This window comes from Dromiciops gliroides, chromosome 2, assembly GCF_019393635.1.
Source record: "Dromiciops gliroides isolate mDroGli1 chromosome 2, mDroGli1.pri, whole genome shotgun sequence".
In the NCBI taxonomy this organism is placed as follows: Eukaryota; Metazoa; Chordata; class Mammalia; order Microbiotheria; family Microbiotheriidae; genus Dromiciops; species Dromiciops gliroides.
In genome coordinates, this window is record NC_057862.1 from 614,414,213 (window position 1) to 614,427,084 (window position 12,872).

General features: G+C 42.5%; 1 protein-coding gene across 1 annotated transcript in view; it reads right to left on the bottom strand.

Moving 5' to 3' along the window:
- Nucleotides 1–10,047, bottom strand: part of TMEM178A (transmembrane protein 178A) — an 80,371-nt gene extending 70,324 nt beyond the window's left edge. Inside the window, exons 1-2 of the mRNA XM_043988716.1 lie at nucleotides 9,976–10,047; nucleotides 9,317–9,928 (exon numbers count right to left, since the gene is read on the bottom strand). Of these exons, the coding sequence (XP_043844651.1) occupies nucleotides 9,317–9,827 (511 nt within the window). The 5' untranslated portion in view covers nucleotides 9,828–9,928; nucleotides 9,976–10,047. The remainder of the gene's footprint in view (nucleotides 1–9,316; nucleotides 9,929–9,975) is intronic.
- Between the last annotated feature and the right edge of the window lie 2,825 nt (nucleotides 10,048–12,872).

Here is a 12,872-nt window from a genome sequence, read left to right on the forward strand (position 1 = left end):
TAAGTGTCTGAGGCCGGACCTGAACTCAGGTACCCCTGACTCCAGGTCCGGTGCTCTATCCACTGCGCCACCTAGCTGCCCCTAGACTATACCTTTTAAAATAAATGTAAAATTAAAGTTAAGAAGCAATTTTAACATTTCAGTGATTCAATTTCCTCTCCAAATTTCTCCTTTTAAAATTCTTTAACCTTTTGTTCTTAATTACATATTCAGAAATGTTATCAGTGTTCATTTGCCAAACACAATGCCTCCAGTGACTGAAAGAAGCATTATCTACATTATATTTTATTAACTGAATTTTTTTCTAGTTGTCCACCTGTCTATTGATTGAAATTAAGGGCTGATTGGGCTATGGACTGCCCACTCCCCAACAAAGACCAGTATTTTGACACTTCATAGCTCATTCTCACCATTCACCTTTATTATTAAAAGCCCCTCTCCTGAGAGAAAACATTAGTCGCGCCTCACACTTACTTTGGCCATATGACAACCTCTCTGAAAGAACTTAACCTGAATTCCCAAACTCCCTTGCTATCCCATCTTACAAATTTCAATTAAGATCCCCATTAAGGGCATTGCAATATCGACAATAGACCCAGAGCAGGGAGGTGTTTAGAAACTTTTAACTGCCAGTTTTGCTCTAAATACTAGCAATTCAGGTTCAAATCATAAATTGCCTGAAAATTCACCCCCAATCCATTCAAGGAGCCTAGGAATAGGTATTAGAGAAACAATTCCCAGCTTTGGACAATAAAAATCCAATGCCTAGGTTGGTACCTATAAAATAGGGTGGAATACTGAATAGAATGCACCAGTTATTGCTGTAAAAAAGCATTTTTTCAAGATTTTGAACTGAATTACTAGAAAAAATGGTCCAATTGCTCTCTAGGATAGCTCAGTGCTTTTTGTTCAGTTTTGGGAAGGACATTTTAAGAGAGGTATTGATGAGCTAAAGTATTTCCAGAGAATAGCCACTTGGATAGTGAGAGTTTTAGAAGTCATACATATTATTGCTTCAATGATCTCATCAGCAGATGTTGCAACTCACCCATGCTTCTTATCCTATGTGATATTTTTCCACATTCTCACTACTTGGAGGAAAAAAACAACCAACTAGAAACCCTGACATATGGAAAATGGTCAAAAGAATTGGGGTCTTCAATGGGAGTGTGATAAAATAATGAAATTTGGAAGATGCCCAGGGGTCCCACCTGATTGATCTAGTATTGCTTGAGAAACCAATTAAGTACCTACTTGAGATGCTTAGTTATAGGCCACACCTGACCTGCCCTGAGTGACATATACTATTGATGTCATTAAGGGAACCACTCTTGGCCAAATAACTTGAAGGACCTCCCTTTTGGGGGAGGGAGAGAAAAAGTAGAAAAGGAGAACACTGAAGCTGGGAGCCTTCTTTTTTCCTGTTGGTGAGCTTCCAAGAGTGGACTGGAGAAGGGCTGCTCAGCTGACTCCTATAGAAACTACAGACCCCAGGTGGTGAGTTAATAGAAACAAGGCCAGCTCTTCAAATTAGCTGAGCTGGAAGCAAGTTTTGGGGGGGGGGTGTCAGTCTTTGCTAGAACCAGGGAGCTTATCCATTTTTCTCTTCCCCTATTCCCTTGTCCTTGGCTTTATTAATTTCACCTTTGTTATATATTTTATTCCCATTAATAAAACCTGATTTGTTTGTGGAAAAGTGGCTGTTCATCTCCTTTCTTATTGGCCTGGGAGAAATAACTAAAAAAGGCAATTTAGAAGGGAGGAAACTTTGGATGTAGAGGTCCTTCATTATTTTCTGAATCCCAATATTACAGTGAGCCACCCAATTAACTTTCAAGCCACCCAATTAACTTTCAAGCCACCCAATTAACTCTCCCCATATTAAATTTGGCCCCTACAGGAGAGATATCTTCAAGTACATGATAATATGTCCCAAAAATAGACAGTTATGTTGCTCTGGATCTCACATGCATTATGTCATGAACTTCTTTGATGATAGAGTCTGGGGAAGACTCTGAAACCCTTCTGAAAATAATTCTTTAATGCACAAAATAAAATGCATATGACTACAAAGGAAATCAATTATATTGAAATAAAGATGTCATTTTGTTCCCATCCAATTTTATAGACTCCCTGAAAGCTATCCATAGACTTCCTTCCCAGCTTAAGGAGCTTTGCTTTAAAAGGCAAAATTAGAAATGACAAGGGATTGGATTCTAACTATCCCAGTCTATTGTAGATACTTTCGGAACCAGGAACTTTTCCAAAAAGCATATTTGCCTGCTGAAAGCAAGAGCCCTTTTAGTGCAGGTGCATCTGAACTGAAAGAGGCTCCCTTGAAAGGGGAGGAGTCAGGATAAACAATCAAGGATTCCCCTGGCAGCAGGGAAAGGGATGGAGAAGGCAAGCAAGGATATGACCAAGAAGGGCACTAGGTCTGAGATGTCATGATCTCTAGGCCACAACAGGAAGAGGATCAAGAATGGTACTACAGGAAGTAATTATCCAGACCTGGCACATCTACATCATGAAAACTTCTTGTGACTCTTCCTAGTTCTATTGGCCTTAATACTTTGTCCTCTATACTGGGGGACCTCAGTAATGTAGGCTGACATGATACCTTAATAATTCCTGGGACAATTTAATTTACAACAGTTGTCCATACAATGGGGCAACCCACATCCCAGAGGCAGCAATAAAATAGGTTCCCATGGCTTTTATAGGGAAGCAGAATCTCACTTAGGCATGTCTAATTTGTTTCCTATCATGGATATCACAGAGAGATGCTAAGTACTAGTTGGTGACACATGCTGGAGGACAGCACAGGTCATGGGTTTCCAAATAGAGACATTTCCATTAAAATGTACAGGGTTATTAGATAGTAAAAGGAAGCACATATAAGGCAGAAATAACCTGTGACAAATAAGCCTTATAGACCAGAGGGAGGCAAAAACAAACATGAAGGAAAACAAGTAAACAAACAAAAAACAATAACAGAGGTTTCTTTAGACTATCATATCAACTCCATATAACAAGAACATTCAGACATCAAGAGTTGTCCAAAATCAAAACAGGCTGTCTTGTGAAATAGCGATTTCCTCATTACTAGAGTTATAAGAAGAGACTATTTGTGCCAGCTGCTAGACATGTTAGAGAAGGCATTTCTTTATCACTGAGTAGCAAATTGAACTAGAAGTCCCCCATTCTTTCTAACTCTGAGATTCTGCATTTTTAGGAAGGAAGCAGGGAGGGAGGGAGGGAAGGAAGGAAGGAAGGAAGGAAGGAAGGAAGGAAGGAAGGAAGGAAGGAAGGAAGGAAGGAAGGAAGGAAGGAAGGAAGGAAGGAAGGAAGGAAGGAAGGAAGGAAGGAAAGAAGGAAGGAAGGAAGGAAGGAAGGAAGGAAGGAAGGAAGGAAGGAAGGAAGGAAAGAAAGAAAGGAAAGAAGAAGGGAAGGAAGGAAAATCAAATTGATATTGTCTGCATTTTTGTAATTTATTTTTGTTATGAATTGCATTGTATGTTGCTGTTTACATTTTTTGTAACTGTCTAAGTCATGTTTCAGTTGTCTCAGAGTTAAGGTTGGAAATTCAGCTTTCTTGTAAATCACTCATTGTCTCTGAGTTAAGTTTAGAAGTTCACTAATCATTGTTCTATTCTTGCCTCAAGGACATTTGTTATTCTTGAAGGATGCAGGTGGATGCCAGGGAGTCTGGTCTGTTATGCAAGGTAGTTTGGTCCACTCTTGCTATTCTCGTAGGTGGACTCAAACAGTAAACATTCTTAGCAACATGGTGGAAGGGGGAATTATTGCCAGCACCTCGTTCCCAATTTCCAGCTAATCATATTGCTCCTTACACCTGTGAAGCTACAAGCTTTGTAACAAATCATATTGTTTTTCACATCTATGCAGCTGATTTTTTTTTCTTTTTTGGATGCTCCTCCTTTTGTCTATAAAAATGATTTGCCTGCCCTGATTCTGGGTCTTTTAGCTTGCTGGGTGGCTGAAAGATCCATTTTATTGGTAACTGCTAGACTTACCAATAAATTTAATGTGCTTGGAACTTTGTGCCTCAGTTTACCTTAATATCAATTATGGCATTACTATGTGCCAAGCACTATGCTAAATTTTTTACAAATATTTCCTCATTTTATCTTCACAACAACCCTAGGATGTAGGTACCATTATTATCTGTATTTTACAGTACAGTGAGGCAAACAGAAGTTGTGGCTTGTCCGGGTCACACAGCTAGTATGTGTTTGAGACTAGATTTGAACTCAGGTCTTCCTGACTCCAGATCTAGTGTTCCAACATGGCACTGCCTGGCTGTTTTTTATTTCTTCTAATAAATGTTCAGGACTTTCAATAATTTACTGTTATGGGTTAAGAATATTTTTGTTTATATGTTATATAAATACATGGTATACATATATTTATTAATATACAATTATATAATATATTGAATATGTGTGTGTATATACTCACACACATGTTTAAAGAACATAGAAGACAGCATACAATGAGCATTTGGAGATAGACCCAGAAATTACTCAATTCCACTGCCTTTAAAAAATAAATTTAAATATAAACTCTATAGAATTTTGAGAAATTTGTTATGGCTTCCTTTCTGTATATTATATAGGATAGGTTTGCAAAAAAGTTCATGTTCATTGTTTTCTTCTCAAGAGCTTCCTCAGACCCACTGCCCAATGTAATGTCCCTTTGATTCATCCTTCCCAGAGAGCAATCTGCTGAATGCCTAGCTCATTTTGTGCATACCTGTTTTGGAACAGGCCCAGGAGTTCCTGCCTTGCATAGAAGCATCACTGACCCCCCCCCCATATTCTTCCTGTCATGTATTAAAGATCATCACATAAGGCTGTGGTTGTTATACTGGATTCTAATCCATTCCAAAACACAGGACATTCAGGAGGTTTGAGCTAATATGTACAATTTACTTGGAAGTACACATCTTCTCTAAGGCCAGTCTGGTATGCTCTGCTAATCCAGAAATTACCAAGACACATTTACATTGGGAATTCATCACATGAGCAGAATTTCAGCTCCTGAACAAACCTTCCCGATTATTCTGTTCCAGATTCCCCCAGGTGAGATGAGTACTTTGGGATCTTTCTGTGTTGAAATAGATGTATACCACTACCCACATTTAACATACCAAAATGGAATCAGGATCTTAAGCCATTTGTCAATTGCCAAGAACTGTTAAGAATAAGGGTAAAAGGGCGACTATGTGGCACAGTGGATAAGGCACCGACCCTGGAGTCAGGAGTACCTGAGTTCAAATCCGGCCTCCGACACTTAACACTTACTAGCTGTGTGACCCTGGGCAAGTCACTTAACCCCAATTGCCTCACTAAAAAAAAAAAAGAAAAGAATAAGGGTAAGGAAAGAGTCTAAGAGTTCAGGTAACCAAACTAGTTCTTGAGCCATTAGTCATTTTTTTTTAAAATATGACTCATTAAGGCATAGAACATGAAAAGCAATGGGGCATAGTGGAAAGAAGAATAGCAGTGGAGTTAAATAGTCTTGCTTCTGTTGCATATTATGTGTATGACCCTAGTCAAGTCTTTTAATCTCTAGTCCCAGGAAACAATATAACACTGTATTATACAAATGAGTTGTTAGCCTATATGGCTGAAAGTTACAGTTGTGAGTTCCACACACCATTGAATTGACAAGTCCATATTCTTCTTCCAGCATTAAGAAAAAAAGGAAGGAAGAAGAAAGAAAGGAAGAAAGGAAGGAAGGGAAACCACATAATATCTATTGATGTCAAACAACAAAAATTAAAAGTGGAAATCCTTACCTCATATTAGTGCAAAAGGAAGGCCTCAGCATGAACAAGATACATTGGAGCTATGATTATTATTCTCTGGATTTTAAAGCTTACAGCTAAAAGATATTTTATCCATTATCTAATCTAACCCCCTCTCCTAGGAGATATGGCTACTCAAGCCCAGAGAGTTTAGTTGACTCAACTAAGATCACCCAATTGGTTTATAACAGAACGGAGCTGGGAAGATCATACCAGCTTCTTTTCTTACCTCCAAAGTTTTGATTCCTTTTTAAATGAAGCTCAGGTCTCATAATATTGGTCTATCAATGATTTCCTGTTACCCCTAGAATAAAATACAATTTCTTGGACATATCTTTATCATGCTCCATAATCAAGTTCCAAACTGCCTTTAGAGCCTTATTCATTCCGTTCATATTATTCCCTTTTGTATGTTCTGTGTTTTAGCCACACTGTACTAATAGTGATCCTCCGCACTCAATATTTTATTTCTTATCATTGCACATTTTATATGCTGTCTCTGATCCCTTGAATACAGTCCATCCTTGTCTCTGCCTCCCAGAATTATCTTCCTCTGAGGCTCTCTCTCTCTTTTTTTTTTGAAGACTCTCCTGATCCCACCAGTTGTTAATAATCTCTTCCTCCTCGAATTGTCTTGAATTTATTTATCTGTATATATGCTGAACCCTCCCCCACCCCGTGCAGAACATAACCTCCCTGGGGCTCAGAACTGCCTGTTTTGTCTCTGTATTCCCAGCACCCAGAACAGGTATTGTTACTTATTGGGTAACACAAATACCTTGGCTTTCTCCTCCTCTACCACAATGGCTTCCATTAAAAACTAGAGTCACAGAGACACAATTACATGATGCATCAAGTGTTAGTCCAGCAAGGGACCTTAGATCTGACATAGTACAATTCTCTCACTTCGAAGATGAAGATGCTGGGGCCCAGAGAGATTAGGTGATTTGACCAAACTCACACAGTAAGTTGGTGGCAGATACAACATGATACCTCCCATCTCTTTATTCCCCATGCAGTACAAAAAAAATAACTTGGTACCATCAATATAATAGAGCCAACATAATTTTGACTCAAAAAAATCTAAAGGTATCTAGTGATATCAAATGGATTCATAGCTGGAAAACTCTGGGTTTTTTTGCTAGTATAAATGGGCTGTTTTGTAAGACCATTGAGCTCTCCATTACTGGAAGATGGATGACCATCTGTCAAGTAATGTTAGTAAGTGGGATTCTTGCAGTAAATTGGATTAGGTGAGCTCTGACTTCCCTCCTAAAATTCTGTAATCTCAGAGTGCTAATCCAATTCAATTCTGCAAGGATTCATTCAGTACCTACTATGTGCAAGGCTGGAGACATGAAAGTGAAAACCACTCCCTCCCCCTGAAGGAGTCTGCATTCTACTGAGTGAATAAAAATAAGTCAATAGAAGATAACATAAGAGGAGAGAATGGCCAACAAGTGCCAAGTGGCTTTGTATCTGAATTAATCACAATATTTTCTAAAGTCCACTGGGGGAGGAGGGGCAGGATATAACAATCCTAGGGGTGTTCCTACTCCCTCTATTTGGATCTGAACTCTGCCCTGCTATTATTCAGATACTAGTGAGGGCACTCACGCACACACTCACACACAAACACACACACACAGAATCTGGAGCAGGGTGTGGGGGGGAGGGTGGAAAGTATAAGGAAATACAGCATTGTCATCTCTCTAGAAAGACTATACACTACTTAGCTTTTGCAACTGCTTTGTCTCAATGCTGTTCTATAGCTGAGTGGACAAATACTCCAAAATACCTTTTTTATGTGCTATGCTATGATCAGAATTAATTATGCAGCCTCTCCATGAGATGAAATCATATCGGGATGCTAGTGAGATGGGTAAAAAAGATCTACTTCCCTGATGAGGTTATTGTCTCAGACCTTCATGAAAAGAGTTGGAATCTTTCCATGCACAGGCAGATTTCGATGGCAGGATCCAGCTGAGTTCGCTTTGGGAAAGGGGAAGTTGACATGTTTGAGAAATGAGAAATGTGGCAACTCGAATCACTCTGAAGGCCAACACATTATTAACTTCTCCTTTCAATTTCATTTCAAGCAATAACTGGATATAAATCTGTTCAGTTGTTTATAAGTTAAAGAAGGGGTCTGGAACATCAAGATGAACTGATTTGTGGGTGTTTCTACTACCTTAATATTGTACCAACAAGAAACAGGCTTTTTTTTTTAATTTCCAAAATTTGCTCAGGAAAAAAATTTCAATATTAAATGCGAGATTCTAAAAATACCCGGAACATACACCTACTAAAGCAAAATGTTTACAGGAATGTGATTGCTGTGAAAACTTTTAAAGTACACCAACAGTTTCAGGCATTGAAGTAGGTGTTTCGAAGATTTTTTTAAATGAGCTTACTGACACTATTTAAGTCGATGGCCCCTATAAACACAAAAACAAAATTTAACACCTCCGTGGCATATGATCAGAAGAGAAACATGTTTTGGAGAGAGAGAATGTGTTAACATTTGAAGTGCTGAAGTTCTACCTTCAAAGGGTTATGGCTGATTCTCTATCTTTAGCTTACCCTGGTGTGCCTAGGCACTGCAGTTGGTGTGGTGATTCATCGGAAAGCCTTGGAAAGTAGGTGTTAGTATGTGCCATATGGGCTGCTATAGCTTGCCTGCAACCAATGCATTACGGGCACTTTGGGTCTAAGCTGCAAATTCCTTGCATCTTGTACATTGGCAGCTCTAACCTCTGTTTCTTTTGTATTATAGCTCTCTATTAGCTTCTGCTGGCTGCAATGAGTACATCAGTTCAGTCAGAGCCCAATACAGCAGGCTGACCAAGAGAATGCCGGCTTGTCCCTTCCGGGGTTTGGACCACTTTCCATCCAAGAGAAAAGCTATACTCTAAAAGCATTCGGAAGCAAAGCATAAGTTGTGGAAGAAGCCTAGTTGGAAGGGGCCTTTTTGACGGTCACTAATGGAGTAGAGAGGTAGACAGACACGGCGAACACATGCAGACCAAGACGACAGACATGCACACAAAGACAGATAGGGAAGAGGGGGCTGAAAAAGGAGAGGAGGCAAAGGCAGGAACGAAGAGGAGGATTTGGGAGGTAAAAGCAGAGAGAGGGATAGGAGGGAAGAAAAAAGAGGGAAAACGAAGAGAAAGAAGAGGGGAGCCGGAGAGTACAGAAGGGGAAGGAAAGAAACGAGAAGGGAAGGACAGGTGGAAAGAATTAGAAGCAGAAAAGAGTGGCAGAAAGGGCTGGTGAGAATGAGCCTTACTTAATGCCCGTGCCAAGGCGAGCCGGGGCTACGTCCCGCCTGCCCATGCTCTGCCCCTGCCCAGACCCAGAGGTCCGACGCCGCGGAGCGTGCGCGCTGTCTAGGGAGCTGTCCAAAGGGCCACCCGCGAGCCCCGGGCTTCCCTGCCGCCCCTCGGGGGGCAGCCCCCTCCCCCTTGGCTGCCCCCTCACCTTTGAGGATCAGGTTGTCAATGTCCCTGTCGATGCCCAGGAAGTAGCACTTCCTCCAGAGGCCGGAGTAGGTGGCGAAAAGCGGGCGGCCGCACTCGGACTCCAGCACGCCGAGCCCCAGCAGGGACCGCCAATGCTCCAGCAGCAGCAGCTCGTCCTCGGGCCGCCCAGAGCCACGGCCGCCGCCGCCGCTCTCAGCACCGCCGGGGCCGCCGGCGCCGCCGCCGCCTCCTCCGGCCGCCGCCGCCTCTGGGGCTGCGGGGCTGCGCCAGCCCGGCAGCAGCTTGCGGCCGTGCGGGGACGAGTCCCGCAGCGGCAGGTGGGACAGCGGCATGAGCCGGTTCTTCTGGTCCGGGGGGTCTGCGCCCGCGCGGCTCCGCTCGCAGCTCTCCTTATGCCGCCGAGGGTCCGTCTCGTACCAGTGGTCGGTGAAGATGGCCGTGACGAGCAGCCCCAGAGAGCAGAGGCTCAGGCACAAGCTGAGCGCCGTGATGAGCGCCCGCGGCTCCATCGCTCGCCTCGCCTGCCTGCCTGCCTCTCGTGCCTCTCCTCCCCTCGCGTCCGCGCCGGGGCCGGGGCCGGGGCCGGGGCTGCAGCCGCCGCCGCCGCTGCCGCGCCGACGACTGGCTGGGCTCCGGCGCCGCCGCCGCCGCCGCTGCAGTTAGACACAATGCACTTTGCTTCCCTCTCGCCTCTCGCCTCTCGCCTCTCTCTCTCCCTCCCTCTTCTTCTCTCCCTCGTTCCCCACCCGCCCCCAATCTCGCTCCCACGGTCTCCCCTCCCTTCTCTTCACTCCTCTCTCCCTCCCTCTCCCCTCTTCCTTATCTCTCTTCCCAACCTCACTCCCCACCCCTCCTCCTTTCCCCAAATCCAATCCCCCCTCCTCTTCTCTCCCACTTTCTCCCCCTTTCTCTTATCCCATTTCTCTCATTTCTTCTCCACCCCCACCCCCACCCCCACCCCCACCCCGCCTTCTCCAGCTTGCCTCCCTCTTGGTCCCTAGCTTTTAATTCCTCATTTCTTCACTTTTCCTTCTCCTTCAAATCTTTTCTTCCTCTTGCTTATCTTCCACTCTCCCTTTCTCCTCTCCTATTCTTTTTCCCTTTCCTTTTCCTTGTTACCTCTCCGTTTCCTGCCTCCTCGTCTCCTTTCTCCCCTTTCTTAGTCTGTCATTAAGTTCCCACCTCTCCCTTGTGACCTCTAGTCCTCACCTCGAAAACTACCTCAGAACAAATCCACCAACATCAGACTCGGTCTTGTCACTTGTCCAAGTCGATTTTGATCACTGCCCCCAGTGGCTTCCAGGATGCATCCAGTATTAAAGCCCCATCAAACTGGGTCTGCATAATATTGAATGCTTCAGTGCACTGTGTGCCATGTGGTGAGGTTCTTGTATCCCGGGTTTCTAGCCGTTGCCTAGTGAGCATTTTGAATGCTCATTCTGTCATGATATCTCTTTCGAGAAAGAGCACTTGTCCACCTAAACCCTCCCTCATTCTGCTTCAGCTACTCTTCTGGAAGAAAAGTCACTAAGATCATTAAGGGCGTCTCTGGAGACTCACAAAAGCTTTGGTTAGACAGATCTCTTTGTTCTTCATTCAGGACAATTTGGGGCAGGCTTCCCCACCCCCACACACACGCACACCACACTCCCAGCACTGGTCAGTCACCTCCTTCTCTTGCTTGAGTAAGCTTTCTCCTGGAATTTATAGATGACTCCATAGGCTCAGTGAACACATGTAACGGGCATCTGCTCTGCAAAGTGATTATTGCCAGTGAATGAAGGAAGACTCTACTAATAAATCAAAGTAATAATTTTCTTCAGAGTAAGTTTCCATATGTACACTTTACATGAAGCATTCAGTTCAGAGTAATACACCAAAATGCTCAAATCTTGATACTTGGATCATACAGCTTTAGGTGGGTGGTGATATGTGCTCAGGTCAGGACTTGTGACTCCATAGATTTGGAGGAACTCCCAGTGTGGGAACTCCCTCCACCAATGATCATCTACAATTGATCTATAACTTACGCTCTTACAGAGTTGACTGGGAACCTGAGAAGTTAAGTTACTTACCCAAGGTCACATAGTATGAATCAAAGGCAAATCTTGAGCCTAGGTCTTCCTGCTTCCATCCACTGTGCCAGGGTCCCTCTCTCATGGAGTTATAAATGTTAATTTTATTAGGGGGCAGCTAGGTTGGCACAGTGGATAAAACACTGTGCCTGAAATCAGGAATTGGTTGTTCGGTTGTGTCCAATTCTTTGTGACTCCATGGATCATGCTGTCCATGGGGTTTTCTTGGCAAAGATTTTGGAATGGTTTCTCTATTGGACTAAGGCAAACAGAAGTTAAGTAACTAGCCCAGGATCACACAGCTAGTAAGTGTCTGAGGCCTGATTTGAAGTCAGGTCTTCCTGACTCCAGTCCGAGTCTATACACTGAGCCACTTAGCAGCCTCCTGAAGGTGGGAATATCTGAGTTTAAATCCATCCTTCGATATGTATTAGGTGTGTAGAATCTGGTGTTACTTGGTATTCAAACTCATCTTGGTTAGTTGCTTAACCTCTGTTTGCCTCAGTTTCCTCATCTGTGAAATGGGGTAATGATAGCCTCTACCCCTCAGGGTTGTTGTGAGGATTAAATACCATAAGAATATCAGCTGTTACTATTCTTATTGTGACTGAAGCACAACTTCAGGTTTCTCAGAGTTAGGGAAAGTATCTGTGAACAGTGTTTCTAAAGGGCTAGTTGATTAAACTGGAGTAGTACTTGGAAAAGTAACTTAGTGCCCTTGGCACTGCTGACAAAGGATGAATATAATATTAGAGACACCAATATGGCATTTCTTGGGTTCTTAGTTTATGAAATATTCAATGATCCAAAGGTTATGAGGCATTCATTAAATGCTAGATGTCATTAGTGCATTGTTTAATGGCACTTATTAATTGATGTCCCACATAAAAATTAATGTGAATTAAATTTTATTCCGAAATGATATATAAAGGCAGAATCAGAACCAGACTTCAAAAGTGGTTGTATTCTGAATCTATAGGTGACATTTTTCCAATTGAAGAATATAGATCTTTCATGGGATGTTCTCTTCATCAATAGATCACTTAGGCAAATGTCAGTCTCCCAAGGCCCCATACCTATTTTTCTGGGGACCTGATAACATGAATTACCACTCATATTTTCTCACAGCTTTAGCTAGATCTACAGTTATTCAAGTCTAATTAAGGAAGATAAAGAATTGTAATTTTTACATTGTTCCTCTCACCTGTAAGCTTTATAGTAAGAAATGCTAAGCTTGTCACAGGAATCTTGTCTGTCCTTATACAAAGATTTTATAAGACTGGGAGCTTTCTTTTATTAATATGCTATAGTATAATCTTCAATTTTTACTCATGCCTACTTTCAGCTGTGAGCAAACAATTGCTATCTAAAATTCATTCAGGGTGGCATATGCTCTTTTATGTCTTTTAAGATGAAATTACTTGAAATCTTGAATATGTCCCAAGAGCCTCTAACCTCTCGACTAACCCTAACCCCTTT